The 12,923-nt window shown below is 47.2% G+C and overlaps 1 protein-coding gene and 1 non-coding gene across 2 annotated transcripts; both read right to left on the reverse strand.

Annotated features, from left to right (window-relative positions):
- Window positions 1-9,649, reverse strand: TPT1 (tumor protein, translationally-controlled 1). The gene is made up of 6 exons (XM_026705363.2): window positions 9,528-9,649; window positions 7,916-7,989; window positions 6,520-6,710; window positions 3,127-3,232; window positions 2,036-2,152; window positions 1-862 (listed from the first exon to the last, which is right to left on the reverse strand). Exons 1-6 carry the CDS (start codon window positions 9,553-9,555, stop codon window positions 860-862), a joined length of 519 nt encoding a protein of 172 aa, XP_026561148.1. The 5' UTR covers window positions 9,556-9,649; the 3' UTR covers window positions 1-859.
- Window positions 952-1,084, reverse strand: LOC113439508 (small nucleolar RNA SNORA31). The gene has a single exon (XR_003374573.1). It is a non-coding gene; the product is annotated as a small nucleolar RNA SNORA31 (small nucleolar RNA).
- Window positions 9,650-12,923: the final 3,274 nt, after the last annotated feature.

The following is a 12,923-nucleotide window of genomic DNA, read 5'->3' on the forward strand; positions in this document are numbered from 1 at the left end:
TTAATAACCTGTGATTAAATTGGTATTATACTTATGTATTTAAATTACAGTTATTTCGTATTACAACACGCAAGCAATGCCTCGAGAATGTGTCGGTTCTTTGCCCAAATATTCTCGTTTCCGCAACCAAGAATTCTCTTCCCACTCTCTGCTCAATCAGGATAGGTTTGTTGGGGAAAAATAATAATAATAATATTGCCATCTCTTGCTCCTTTCACTGGTGAAACGCTTGAGTTTAACGTGCAAAGCCACACCACACATCCAGGCCTCTCCTGGGGTTTGTCCTCCGAGTAGTTATTGTGGAGTTGTTAAAAGATGTCGAAAGTCCGCTTCTGAAAACCAAGCTGCCTTCTTTGTTAGAAGTTTTTTTTTTTCCTCTTTTTTACCCCAACAAGTGTCTAAAAAAATAAAGTAGTTCAGGAGTAGCCAATTGAACTTCCAGTTTCGAGGTCCTGGGATCTGGAGACGCAACCGCTAAGGAGGCCACACTCTACGGATGCGCAACAGCTACAAGAAGCCCGCTCTTAACACATTAAACCAAGAGGCATTACCTAGGCTGGGTTTTAAATGAAGTTTTTTTGTTTTTGTTTTTATTTTTAGACAGCCTACAAGACAAGTTTTGTTTTGTTTTTTCTCGTTTTTCTTTAAAAAAACAACAACAATGCCTCTCCACACTTCAATTAATTCAGGGGGTGTCAAAATAAATCAAATTAAAGCTCAAAGTGATATCAATCAGTCCAGTTTTTTTGTTTTTGTTTTTTTCCAGACATATGTTGAGTCATGATGTTTTGTGTCGATGAATAAAGAGCAGCAGCCAATTATGATGACAAAAATGATTCGGAATGGTTTTGAATTCTTGTTACTGTCGAGAAACGAAGGAGAGTTAGGAGCCTGAGTTTGTTTTTTTCTGAGCCAACATCAGCATTTCATTCCCCTCTCTTCCCCGCCTTAAAATGTTCTCCCTTATTCAATCTGAGCTGCTACGGGAATCAGGGCAGACAGAAAGCGCAGGGAGGGTCACTCTGGCATCGGAATGCAAGCCGGAGAGGAAACGGCATCACTCCCGGCCTATCAGGCGATGCTCGGCCTTAAGGAAGGACACCCTCCCCGTTACTCAGAATCCACCCCAAGCCATCAGTGCAGACACACTCCTGGTCAGGGAAGAGCCTCGCTCGAGTTATGCAGAATGGGCACGTGTGTGTTTTCTATTTACTCACCGTTACTAGTTTTTTAAGCCCTGCATACAACTCCCTAGTTGTATTTCCAGTGATTTTTTTTCCCCTCTTTCTATTTGTCTCTTTCTGTCTCTCTCTCTCCTGTTTGTCTCTCTCTCTTTCTGCCTCTATCTCTCTCCTGTCTGTTTGCCTCTCTCTCCTGTCCATTTGTCTGTCTCTCTCGTCTGTCTCTGTCTCTCCCTCTTGTCTCTCTCATTTACCTGTCTCTCTCTCTCTCTCTCTCTTTCTGCCTCTATCTCTCTCCTGTCTGTTTGCCCCTTGTTTGCCTCTCTCTCCTGTCCATTTGTCTGTCTGTCTCTCCCTCTTCTTTGTCTCTCTCATTTACCTCTGTCTCTCTCTGCCTCTCTCTCTCCTGTTTGCCCCCTCTCTGTTTGCCTCTCTCTCCTGTCTCTTTCTGATTGACTGTCTCTTTCTCATCTGTCTCCGTCTCTCCCTCTTCTTTGTCTCTCTCATTTACCTCTCTCTCTCTCTGAAACTGGCCTGTTTTCTGGGTGCACTTCAGCGCCCGCGAAGACCAGCTGGCCAGTGTGCATGCCCAGAGAGTTCTACGTGCCAGAAACCAGAGCAGCACTGGTGATCGCATGCATGCCCAGAGAAGGTTCTGCCTGCCACCCCTGGCACGCATGCCGTAGGTCCACCATCACGGTCCGATACTTCTTATAAACCCCCAACTGGCTGTTGTTACAACCCCGCTACTCTTCTAACGGCTGTGACTTGGCTGAAGCCTCCGTGCCGCGAGCGGCTCTTTTCTGCCCGCCAAGGCGTTCCTTACTCGGCCGCCTCGGCCAATCCATACTTACGCATTTTTCCATCTCTAATCCATCCTTAAAGAAAATCATATAGGGGGTCACGCCATCTTCGCGGAAGTCCAGTAGCCCCACCATGCCGTCTGGATTCATATTCTCGCCTACAAAAAACTAGAGGAGGAAATAAAGCGTTAAAACAGTGGCTGCCAACCAGTGGGCTGGATACCACTGGTGGTCCGTGAGAAAATGTGGGTGGTCCGCAGAGAAATGTCCCCCCCAAAGCAATGAATCCAGGCTACGCGGGAACACAAGGCTTGCATCGCTTGCACTGAGAACAACACGGGGTAGTGAGGGGAGGGGGGAAGGGGTGGACAGGGGGAATTTGCCCCACGCACCTGGCCTGGCCACCGGGCTGCTTCTTTCCGCTTCTTTCTTCTTCTGCTTTTGGCTGCACGCAACGAAAGCAGCAGAAGTCTTTCTTTCTCTCCCCTAAACTCAGCCAGAAGTGAGTCTTGGGGACCCTGCAAGGCCTCCTGTTCCAAGAGGCTGTGCCGGCAAAAGACTCATTTCTGGCAGAGTTTGGGGGAGAGAAAGAAAGACTTCTGCAGCTTCTGCTGTTTTCCTTGCATGAAGCCAAAAGTCTCTCCCTCTCCCCCTGAGAACAGAGCTGGAGACGGTATCCTGCAATCCCAAATCCCAAATAAAGAACGATCGATCAGTAGGAAAATGAGGCGGGGAATTTTCCTGCAGACTTTTGGGGGGATTTTCCCAGGGGGTCTCTGTGTCTGCAGGATTTAAAATTGTGAGTTTGGTGGTCCCTGAGGTCCAAAAGGTTGGGTGGGGGGGGCTGCATTAGAAAGATAAAATACAAGCTGGGCTCTTGGCTCAGACATTCCACACCCCCATACAGAAATAAATCTCCAGACATGTTTCATATTTTAAGACACAGTGGGGCCAGATTGGTCTCTTCGGTCAGACTTCCAAGTGGAAAAAGCTACCTCCCCACCAAACCATTTAAAAATAAAATCCAGATATTTAACAAACTTGTGTTTTTCCAGTCTGTAGCAAGTTACAGGTTAACGCTAGGGTCACCCAGGACTTGATCTATTTGGGGAGGGGTAAGAACCAACCTTTTTAAAACCCACCTGATAATTTTTGAAGTTTCCAAGAATGTGCTTTACTTGTTCAGCTGCCCCTGTCATAAAAGGCTTTACTCTCTCTGGCTTCGTTTCCTCAAGTCTGGCTTTGATTCTGGAGAAAGAAAGAAAAAAAAACCACAATTCTTCAACACTTATTCACCTTTTCTCCTCCCCCCAAGTAGAACTCACAACAGAAATTACTTGATAAAGCAAATGCTATACTATAGCAACATTAGTGGACTTAACAATACCATGTTTCCCCCAAAATAAGACCCTGTCGTATATATTTTTTGCCACAAAAAAAGGGCACCAGGTCTTATTTTCAGGGGACGTCACCCACTGACTAACCTCACTTGTGTGCGTCGTCCCCGGCGTCCTTTTTGCTGTCAGAGGCCCCCAGGAAGTTCTTCTGCGGCCAGCAAGACTTTCCTGAAGGCCTCTGCAGCTTCAGGATCGATCCAGAGCTTTCTTACCAGCTCCAGAGGCCTTCAGAAAAGCCTTCCCGGCTGCAGAAGAAATGGGCCGGCAAGGCAGGTGTCAGGGTGTGCGAGGCCTGGCTACACCTGTCCAAAGGTAAGGAGTAGGGCAGCTCCACCACCCTCCATCCCCACCCTAGCTTAATTTTTACCTGTCCACTCTGGAGTGGGCGGGATCTTAATTAGGGCTTATTTTGGGGAGTAGGGCTTATATTGGGCGCACGTTAAAAATCAAGCTAGGGCTTTCTTTCAGGGTAGGTCATATTTTGGGGGAAACGGTATATGGGTAGTTTTACAATAGTGGCAAATATCTATGGGCAGCCCTCTACCTAACCATTATTAAAAGTTAGATTGGCACCAAAAGGACTGATCTTCCTATTTACAGTGACTGACAGCATCCCTTACGATCAAAATTCAGACACTACGGCAACAGGAAATGTGTTTACAATGATGTTGGGTCACACGAGCCACATTTGCGACCATCCTGGTCAGTTTCTGACGTGAGTCAGATTTCTCAAACACCGGCATGATTCACTTCTAAATTGCAGTGACTCACTTAAGAACTTGTTAAATCACGCTGCAATGCACTGCGGCCTTCCTTAGCAAGAGAATTGCTAGGCAGGACTACAAAACAGGGTGAATAAAAATAGATAATTTTAAAAAAAAATCAGTTTTTATTTTTAAAAGAACTTTAGAAGAATTAGAACAACTTTATTGTCATTGTACAAGTACAACGAAACTGTGGATGCAGCCCAGCAACTGTTCGCAATACAATAAAATCAGAGCACTTAAAAATGAAGGTAAGAAAATAGAGTAGCCACTTTTCCCCGTTTTATTTTAATAAAATGCTTTTGGAAGAAAAAAAAACCTTGTCTAAGGATAGTTGTCTATTTAAGAGACATTAACAATTTAGTTTCTTTGGGATGAAATGGAGCTTAGCTTATGTAGCATAAGGCCATATATTCTGCAATATTTACATGTCTCATCAACCCACTCAATGAATCCAAGCTCTGCAAGCTGAGATTAACACGCACCGCATCGATGCATTCACACAATTTTGCGGCGGAGAGGACAGTCGCTCTTTAAAAATTATGGTTGAAAATGGAGTTCAGTTTAAATCGAGGCCTTTCTAAACTGGTGACTTCAGTCGACTTGATTTAAATCAAATCCACCCTGCCACAAAAGCTGCAGTGGCATAGAATTATCGGCCTGAGCCATGCCGGAGAATGTCAGCAATGACCGCGATATCAAGCACACGTGATGGAACCGACACGCGTCTTATTAAACAATTGTGCTGTTTGTGCAATGGAATCTATGCCATAATTTGCTGCGGCTGTGGGTGAACACTCCCTCTATCCTGGTGCCTGAATAATCACTAATAAAGCCAGGAGTGCAAATTCTTAACTAGAATAGATGCAAGGCCTGCTCTCTTTCCTCCCTGCCTAACTACCTGAGGCGCAACTACAGGTAAGTACTTGACTTGTAACAATTCATTCGAAGTTAAGAGGGGCATCGAAACGAGTGACTTAGGATTGCTTTTCACGTTCAGCAACCGTTGCAGCCATCCCCGTGGTCACGTGATCAAAATTCAGAGGCTTAGCAACTGGCAGGGACTCAGGATGGTTGCAATGTTTTCCCCCAGCGTCCACGCCAATGGATTCACTTAACTGAGTTACTAATTCACTTGTATGCAAAATGCAGCGACTCGCTTAACCACGGAGAGGGGGGCAAGAAAGCTAATAAAACGGAGAGAGCCTCGCTTAAGTGCCTCACTTAGCAACGAGGCTGGGGCTCCAAAATTGTCGTCCTTACGTCGAGGGATACCTGCACCTAACCCAAACCTCCAAACCTACCAGCAACAAAGGTTTTGTTTTGTTTTTATCTGACCTGATCTACAAATTATAGATATCCCACTTATCCGATACAGCCAGCGTGTACAGCAGCCCGTTCGATCCATGAAGGGCAGGCAGGCTGCCTTTTACACGCTTTCCAAAACTCTCTAGACATGCTCAGGGCCTTTTTTTTTTTTTCTTTTTCCAGGAGGCAACTGGCCTTTCTTGTTTTTCTTTGAAGATGTTTTGCTTCTCATCAACTCTGACTGGATGGCGGGGAAGGATTGATACTCCCTGCTGGTCATTTGCACATTTTTTTGAGGCCACTTGGAGGGTTTATCTGTGTCCTCATGGCCCCCTGAGTGGTACAAAAATAGGTGTGGAGGCTTCTTGGAACTGCTGAAAAGGACTGTGGAATTCCAAGGCGGCTCCATACCCATTTACACTACTCAGGGGACCCTGAGGACACAGATAATCCTCCAAGTGGCCTCAAGGACTCTGTAAAAGACTGCAACTGACCAGCTGTCTACAAGGAATAGAAATCCTTCCATTCTCCACCATCCAGTCAGAGCTGACGAAGCTTCTTGGATGAGAAGCGAAACGTCTTCAAAAGGAAAAAAAAACCAAGAAAGTCCACTTGCCTCCTGAAGAAAAAAGCACCTTTGGGACAACCATGGCCTGGAAGATGGAGACTCTCCACAGACTTTTAGCTTCACAATTTGGGATGAACCCCCTTGGAATGGGGTGGGAGTAGGAATGGATCTCCAGAAGGGGAAAAAAAAATGCAGACTACAGGGACTCGGGTGAACCCTGAAGACACAGATAAACCTCCAAGTGGCCTCAAGGACCCTCTAAAAAGGATGCAAATGACCAGCTGTCTCCAAGGCGTATCAATCCTTCCCTTTCCCCACCATCCTGTCCGAGCTGAAGCAGCTTCTTGGATGAGAAGCGAAACGTCTTCAATGAAAAAAAAAAACACGAGAAAGTCCCAGTTGCCTTCTGAAAATAAAAAAAAAAACACTTTTCGGGACAAGCTTTTCGGAAGGACGGCAGACGCGCTTCACTCGACCTCTAGAGGAGGCCCCACTTACGACTTCATGTAGTCCTTGATGTATTTCTTGTAAGACTCCTTGGTGAAAGAGGTTTCCTGGAGGTGGTGATTCATGACAATGTCGACCCCGGTGATGACGGTGGCCTCTGTGCAGTCCCCTTCGGGGCCTTCAGCGGATGCGTTTCCCCCAATCAGGGCTTCGTCAATTTCACCCTCTTTCCTGCTGACCATCTGAGAGATTGAAAATAAGACAAGGGATATATTAAGGATTGCGAAACAAGCTATCCCGTTAGAAACCCCTTTGTTTCATCCAAACAAGTCGGAAAACGTGTGTTCTGGATAATTCGGGTCATAAAGGCTGCTGTTGTGGCCCACCAGTGGCCCGTGGAAGATTCAGACAGTGAGGAGGTTGCGGGAGAACAAGGGCCAGTCCTGAAGTCTGGGGAAGGTTCTGCGTCGGAGGCAGAGATGGAGGAAGCGCCATCTGACTGTTATCAGCTGCCGTCGGAGATCAGTGGGGAAGAAGAACAGCTGGAGCCTGTTCCGTGTGCACATGTGCAGAGCTGCCAGAAGGGAACAGCTGAGGGACAAGGGCAGACTTGGGAGTAAAGGCTCAGGTTGATGGTGAATGGCGCCTCCCATAGGGAATAAAAGAGGAGCAAAAGGGGATTGGGGTTTTGCGGGAGACAATTAGTTCATTTGGGTGAAGATCTTGTTCCTGCAGTCTTGCTAATTATTGTCTGCTACAGTGTGGCATCTGAAAGGTATCAGCCTGGCAACTTTCCAAGCCTGATAAAGGTAATTGGGAAATCTCTGGAAAGACTGTTGGCTGGGACTTTGCTGGAGAGGAATTCACTGTAAACTAAATAAAAGGGGTTTTATCGGGACGAGGAATCGGCTTCGTGCTGTTGGGGAAGCCTAGGTCAGAACAGCTGCTTATCCTCTTCAAATTCAACCCAGAATTTGGTTTAATTCCTTTCAAAAGCACCTCTTGTTCTAATAATTAAAATATATTAGATGGTAATTCCAGGAAGCCGCCTACTTGCCAGGCCAAAGTTACCATGGCACTGAAAAAAAAGTGACTTGCCACCATTTTTCACACTTATAACCGCTGTAGCATCCCCACAGCCACATGATCAAAACTGGGATGCTTGGCCACTGACCCGCACTTATGACAGCGGCAGTGTCCTGGGATCCCCTTTTGCGACCAGTCAAGGGGGAACCCAGATTCACAACAGCCAGGTTACTAATTTAACAATGGCAGCGGTTCACTTTTAACAAGGGAGGAAGGCAAGGAAGAACGTAAGATGGGGACAAAATGCACTTAATTGGTTTTCTCATTTAAACAATGCAGGTTTGGGGCTCCATTGTGGCCGTAGGTTGAGGACTAGCTGTGCCCCAATGCAGCCAACCAGAGGCCCAGCTCTCTCACCTACCTTTCCTTCCACTTCCAGGCAGAGGCCATTGGCAACTTCTGTGATTTTGTAGATATCCGAGAACATCTCATCTTCTGCAAGAGGAAGAAAAGAGAAAGCTTGGCCCACCAACCTTCTCCCAAACTCGGCCCACATCGATATCCACCAGCAGCCTGGCAAGTGGGTACCTTGCACCGTTCTCCCCTACCTTGGGGAGGGGAAACAGATTTGAAGCCCGCCCACCCCTTTGTTCTTCCCCCATCAGGAGCCACCGCACCCCCAGGTTCCCACAACCACAGGGCAGGGGAGTCACGCCTTCCCCAAACTCCCACAGCCCAGAGGGCGAGAAAAGCATAGAATGATAAGATTGGAAGGGTCCTTGGAGGTCTCCTAGTCCAGCCCGTTGGGTCTGCCAAACAGTGGGAGCCACGCTCCCTGACCACGTGGCAGGACGAGGACCCACCATTACTACCATTTTACTTCTGCAGCCTAAGGGCTTCCAAAAAAGCCAGCCGGTTGCAAAGGAGAAGCTCCAGAGCCAAGTAGGCCCGTTTCCATAGGTCACCTTGGCTGTCAGTCAAAGGGAGACCCTCACCACCACCATTATTTTTGCTAGGGTGCCAAATTGGGAGCCAGGCAGCACCCAACAGCAGGCCTTGCCCAAACTCTCCCCCCCCGCAAGAAAACTAGAAGCACAGAATGATAAGGTTGGAAGGGTCCTTAGAGGTCATCAGCGCCCCCCCTGGATCTGCCAGGTGGGGGGAGTCACGCTCCCCCCACGTGCCAGGCCCAAGACTCACCCTTTACCATCATCAGTGATGTTACTTTTGCAGCCTAAGAGCTTCTAAAAAAACCCTGCAGGTTGCAAAGGGGAAGCTTCAAACCCAGGTAGGCCCCACCTGTTCCCACAGGTAACTTTGGCTGTCAAAGGGAGACCCCACCATCACCACCAGGGCGCCCCCCAAAATCAGGCCTTCCCCAAATCCCACAGCCTGGAAACACAGAATAGGGTTGGAAGGATCCTTAGAGGGCCTCTAGTCCATCCCCCAGCTTAAACAGGAGACCTTACACCCTTCCCAGACAAATGGTTGTCCTATTTCTTCTTTTAAAACCTCCAAAGATGGAGGGAGAAAAAAAATCAAAAAAATATTTCAGCCTGCAATACCCCGCACGGCCAACAGGGGGCTACAGCTCCCATACTATCCAAGCCTTTGTCGCCCTCTAGAGGCGGCCGGCGGCTTCGACGCGCCGCCGCACTCATCTATCTTCCCCCCTCCGCCTCTCGCGCAAGCGCAGTGCGGGCGGCGGCCCGGCCGGCGCCTTGGCGACACACATGCGCAGACAATGGAGCGCCGTCTGGGTACGGGGGGTGAGGGGGTCGTCGACAAGGCCCTGGCTTCCTTTTTTTCCCCTCCCTTCCTTCCTTCCTAGGCGCTAGCGCTCGAGGACGGAGGAGCGCAGGCGCAGTCCGAGGGTGAGTCCGGCGCGCGCTCCCCGGCTTGGAATGCCAGGCCGCGCAGGCGCACTCGGCGCCGCGGGGGGGCCTCCTCCTCCCCCCTTCCCCCACCCTCCCGTAAGATTCAAAGGGTGGGGGAAGGAAAAAAAAAGCGGCGCGAAGGGGATTCGGGCTCACGGCTGATGCAGTCGCGGTAGATGATCATGGCTGAGGCGGCGGGCGGGCGGCGGCGGCAGGTCGGGTGGAAGAGCGCTAGTGGCGGCAGCCCCCGGCGCGAGCGAAGAACGAGGCGGAAAAAGGCCGAGGAGGCGCCTCCGCGGAGCTCATATAGCCAGCAGGGCACGTCCCTGCCATCCGTGCGTCGCCAATCGCCGCGCTCCTCATGACGCACGAAACTGTGACGTAGGCACGCACGCACGCCGGCCGCCCTCTTTCCCGTGCCTCTAGAAGCAAGAAAGTAGACTCGCTCAAGCGCAAAAAAGGGAAGCGCTGTTTCCGGGTTCCTTTTGTCAGGATTTGAGCCACCCTACCCCGCCCCAAGGAAAATGAAACCCATGATCCTTTGGAGTTGTTTATGTAGTCCTAGAAATTAGGGTTATATTATCTCTCTCTGCCTCGGAGGGAGGACCCTCAAGCATCTCAGAGTGGATTGCAGTGTCTAAATACTTGCATTATTTCTTTTCAATCTGGCCAGGCTACAGAGAAATTTACATTGAATAAATCCTTAATTTAATTGTAAATGAATTAAATTCTTCCTCAAGGAGGAAAAAAAAAAACTCCAATCCAGTCGCCTTTTGAATAAGCACCTATGAGACAACAATGACCGAGAATTTGCATTTACATTTAAATTTAAATTGAATTGTCTGCTGCTGGTAAAAATCCTCATGGCAGGCTTTGCAATCGAAATCTTCCAGGAGGGCAAATTAGAAGCGAGTTACGTCCATTAAGTCCTCGACTCATGACCACAATGGAGCCTCAACATTTGGGTTGCTGACTGAGACAGTTATGAAGTGAGTTTTGTGCCATCTTATGACCTGCCTTGCCACATTTTAAAAGTGAAATACTGCAATGGTTAAGTCAGTCACATGGTCGTGAGTCACTTAACCATTGCAGTATTTCACTTTTAAAATGTGGCAAGGCAGGTCATAGGGTCTTGTAGGTCATCTAGTCCAACCCCCCCTTGCCCAAGCGGGAAACCCTACACCATTTCTGACAAATGGCAGTCCAGTCTCTTCTTGAAAGCCTCCAGTGATGAAGCTCCCACAACTTCCGAAGGCAACTTCTGTTCCATGGGTTGATTGTTCTCATTGTCAGAAAGTTTCTCCTTATTTCCAGGTTGAATCTCTCCTTGTTCAGTTTCCATCCATTATTCCTTGCCTGGCCTTCAGGTGCCTTAGAAAATAGCTTGACCCCCTTCCTCCTCCCTGGGGCAGCCCCTCAAATCTTGGAAGACTGCCCTCCTGTCTCCCCTGGTTCTTCTCTTCACAAGACTAGCCAGGCCCAGTACCTGCAACCGTTCTTCATATGTTTTAGATGAGGCAAAACTTCACAACTATCTCACTTAAGTGAATGTAGCTTCCCCCACTGACTTTGCTGGCTAGAAGGTCACAGAACCTTCTTAGCATGACATGACCTGAGATCATGTCACAAATGTGAGTCAGTTGCCAGGCATCTGAATTTGATTCAAGTGATGCTACAACGGTCGTAAGTGTTGGAAAAATGACCCTTCTGGGTTCCAAGTTGGGGGAGGAAGACACTGGAAACATGTAGGGCTGTTTGGAAAGATGGTTTAATGATGGACAGGACAGGACCACATGGCTTGGAACTCCAAAGTGAAAAAGACGACCACATGTTTCAAGATGTTGGGTGAAGGAAAAAGGGCAGAGATGTAGAGAGTCCCTGGATTTTATACCCTCTGTTGGGATTTGAATTTGAGCTTGTTGTTCTGATTGGTTGTCAGGCTCCCGTGGGGTCATGCAGGGGCAACTCTGTAGGCTGTCCTGAGTGCCAGGCTTGGTTGAGCCTTGCTGGGTGATGATGTAATAAAAGGGCTTTGGACAATTTCTATTATAGCTCTATCTGGAGTAGATCTTTGTTATGTAAAATAGACTGGCCTAGGCCAGAGTAATAGTCCATTAGCAAAGGTGCGGGTGGCTAAGTTTCTGCCTCTCCAAGTTTCTACTTTTCTTTTTAGGGAAAATATTCTACCTTTTTAGTATATCCTAAAATATTTCATTTTCCTAGGAGAGGGGTTGGTTTTAACTCCCAACATAAAGTGTGAAGAACAGTCCAAAGTCACTTTTTTTTCAATGCCATTTTAAAAAAAATGGTAAGAAGGTTGCAAAAAAAAAAAATTAGTTCCAACTCGAGTTCAAATGGCAAATTGTATCTTTGGAAACTTTCTGAAGAAGAAAATTAACAATGTTAAAAGTTTAAAACCAAAAAGGCTTCAGTTTCATTCAAACTTCTTTTTCCAAGTCTCCCCTGAAAATCTTTTGGGGAAGAATGAGACAAAGAACTTGGTAGATGAACTGGAAGCGTGTCAGCTTGGAGACTATCTGGGTAGTAAATAGATTTGAAAGCCTGTTTTTTGACAACATCACAGGAACAATCTGGAGGAATCATGCAGCCCTGGAGTAAAGCTAACAAGGATAAACACTGTATATAATTATGCATTTAATTTGCAGTGGGTAGTGCCCTCTGACTGATGCTTCCCCTGGAAAAGCTGGATTTTTACGGGCTCTCCGAAAATATCGTCCTGATCAGCTAGCCAGGAGAAACTTTGGGAGGTATGCAAAACATTGGAAAAATAAACTGTGCTACTTCCAAAAACAAAACACATTTTAGCTGTATTGGAAGTAATATTGACTAACAAACAGCAAAGTCTTGAGAAAGAATGAGTGTCCGTTTTTTGACATTTAGTTCCTTTACTTTAGACATATAAAACCATCCTGAGTATGTCCAAACATGGGATAATGTCATCCGAAACCTCTGCTTTTAACAGAAAAATTAACAGAATAATAGAGTTGGAAGAGGGACCTTGGAGGTCTTCTAGTCCAACCCCCCTGGCTCAAGGCAGGAGACCCTATATGATTCCGGGGACAAAGGGCTGTCCAGTCTCTTCTTAAAAAGCATCAGTAATCTGACTGTGCAAGATATTGTGTGTGTGTGTGTGTGTGTGTGTGTGTGTGAGAGAGAGAGAGAGAGAGAGAATTTGGGAAGAAAACAGGGCAAATCACTTCTCTACAGCCCATGCATTTCTTCATCACAAGGGCCACTTTTGGTTAGTAGGAAGCTGAGCTACCTATTACTCTTCCTTTGCCGTCTTTGGCTCCACTGGGTGGAGATTCCCAGTCTCTTTCCTTCCCCCCACCTCTCTTTTTCTCTTTCTTTGTCTGTCTCTCTTCCTCCTTCTGACTCTCTCTTTCTCTCCTTTTTTTTTCTTTGTCTCTTTTTGTTTCTCTGTCTTTCTCTCTCTCTTTCCTTTCTCTTTCTCTGACTTTTTCTCTTTTTCCAACTTTCTCCTTTCTCTTTGTCTCTTTTTCTTTCTGTCTCTTTCTTTTTTTTCTGTCT

The sequence above is a fragment of the Pseudonaja textilis genome, chromosome 8 (genome assembly GCF_049901715.1).
Source record: "Pseudonaja textilis isolate UNSWEBS1 chromosome 8, rPseTex1.2, whole genome shotgun sequence".
In the NCBI taxonomy this organism is placed as follows: Eukaryota; Metazoa; Chordata; class Lepidosauria; order Squamata; family Elapidae; genus Pseudonaja; species Pseudonaja textilis.

Bases quoted from the DNA above. Each gene is read 5' to 3' on its own strand.
- TPT1 (XM_026705363.2), bottom strand. From the start codon at position 9,555: ATGATCATCTACCGCGACTGCATCAGCC. The intron at 3,233-6,519 runs GTAAGTGGGGCC...TTCTTTCTCCAG, and splicing joins ATCAAGGACTACATGAAGTC to AATCAAAGCCAGACTTGAGG. The intron at 2,153-3,126 runs GTGGGTTTTAAA...TTCCTCCTCTAG, and splicing joins GAAACTTCAAAAATTATCAG to TTTTTTGTAGGCGAGAATAT.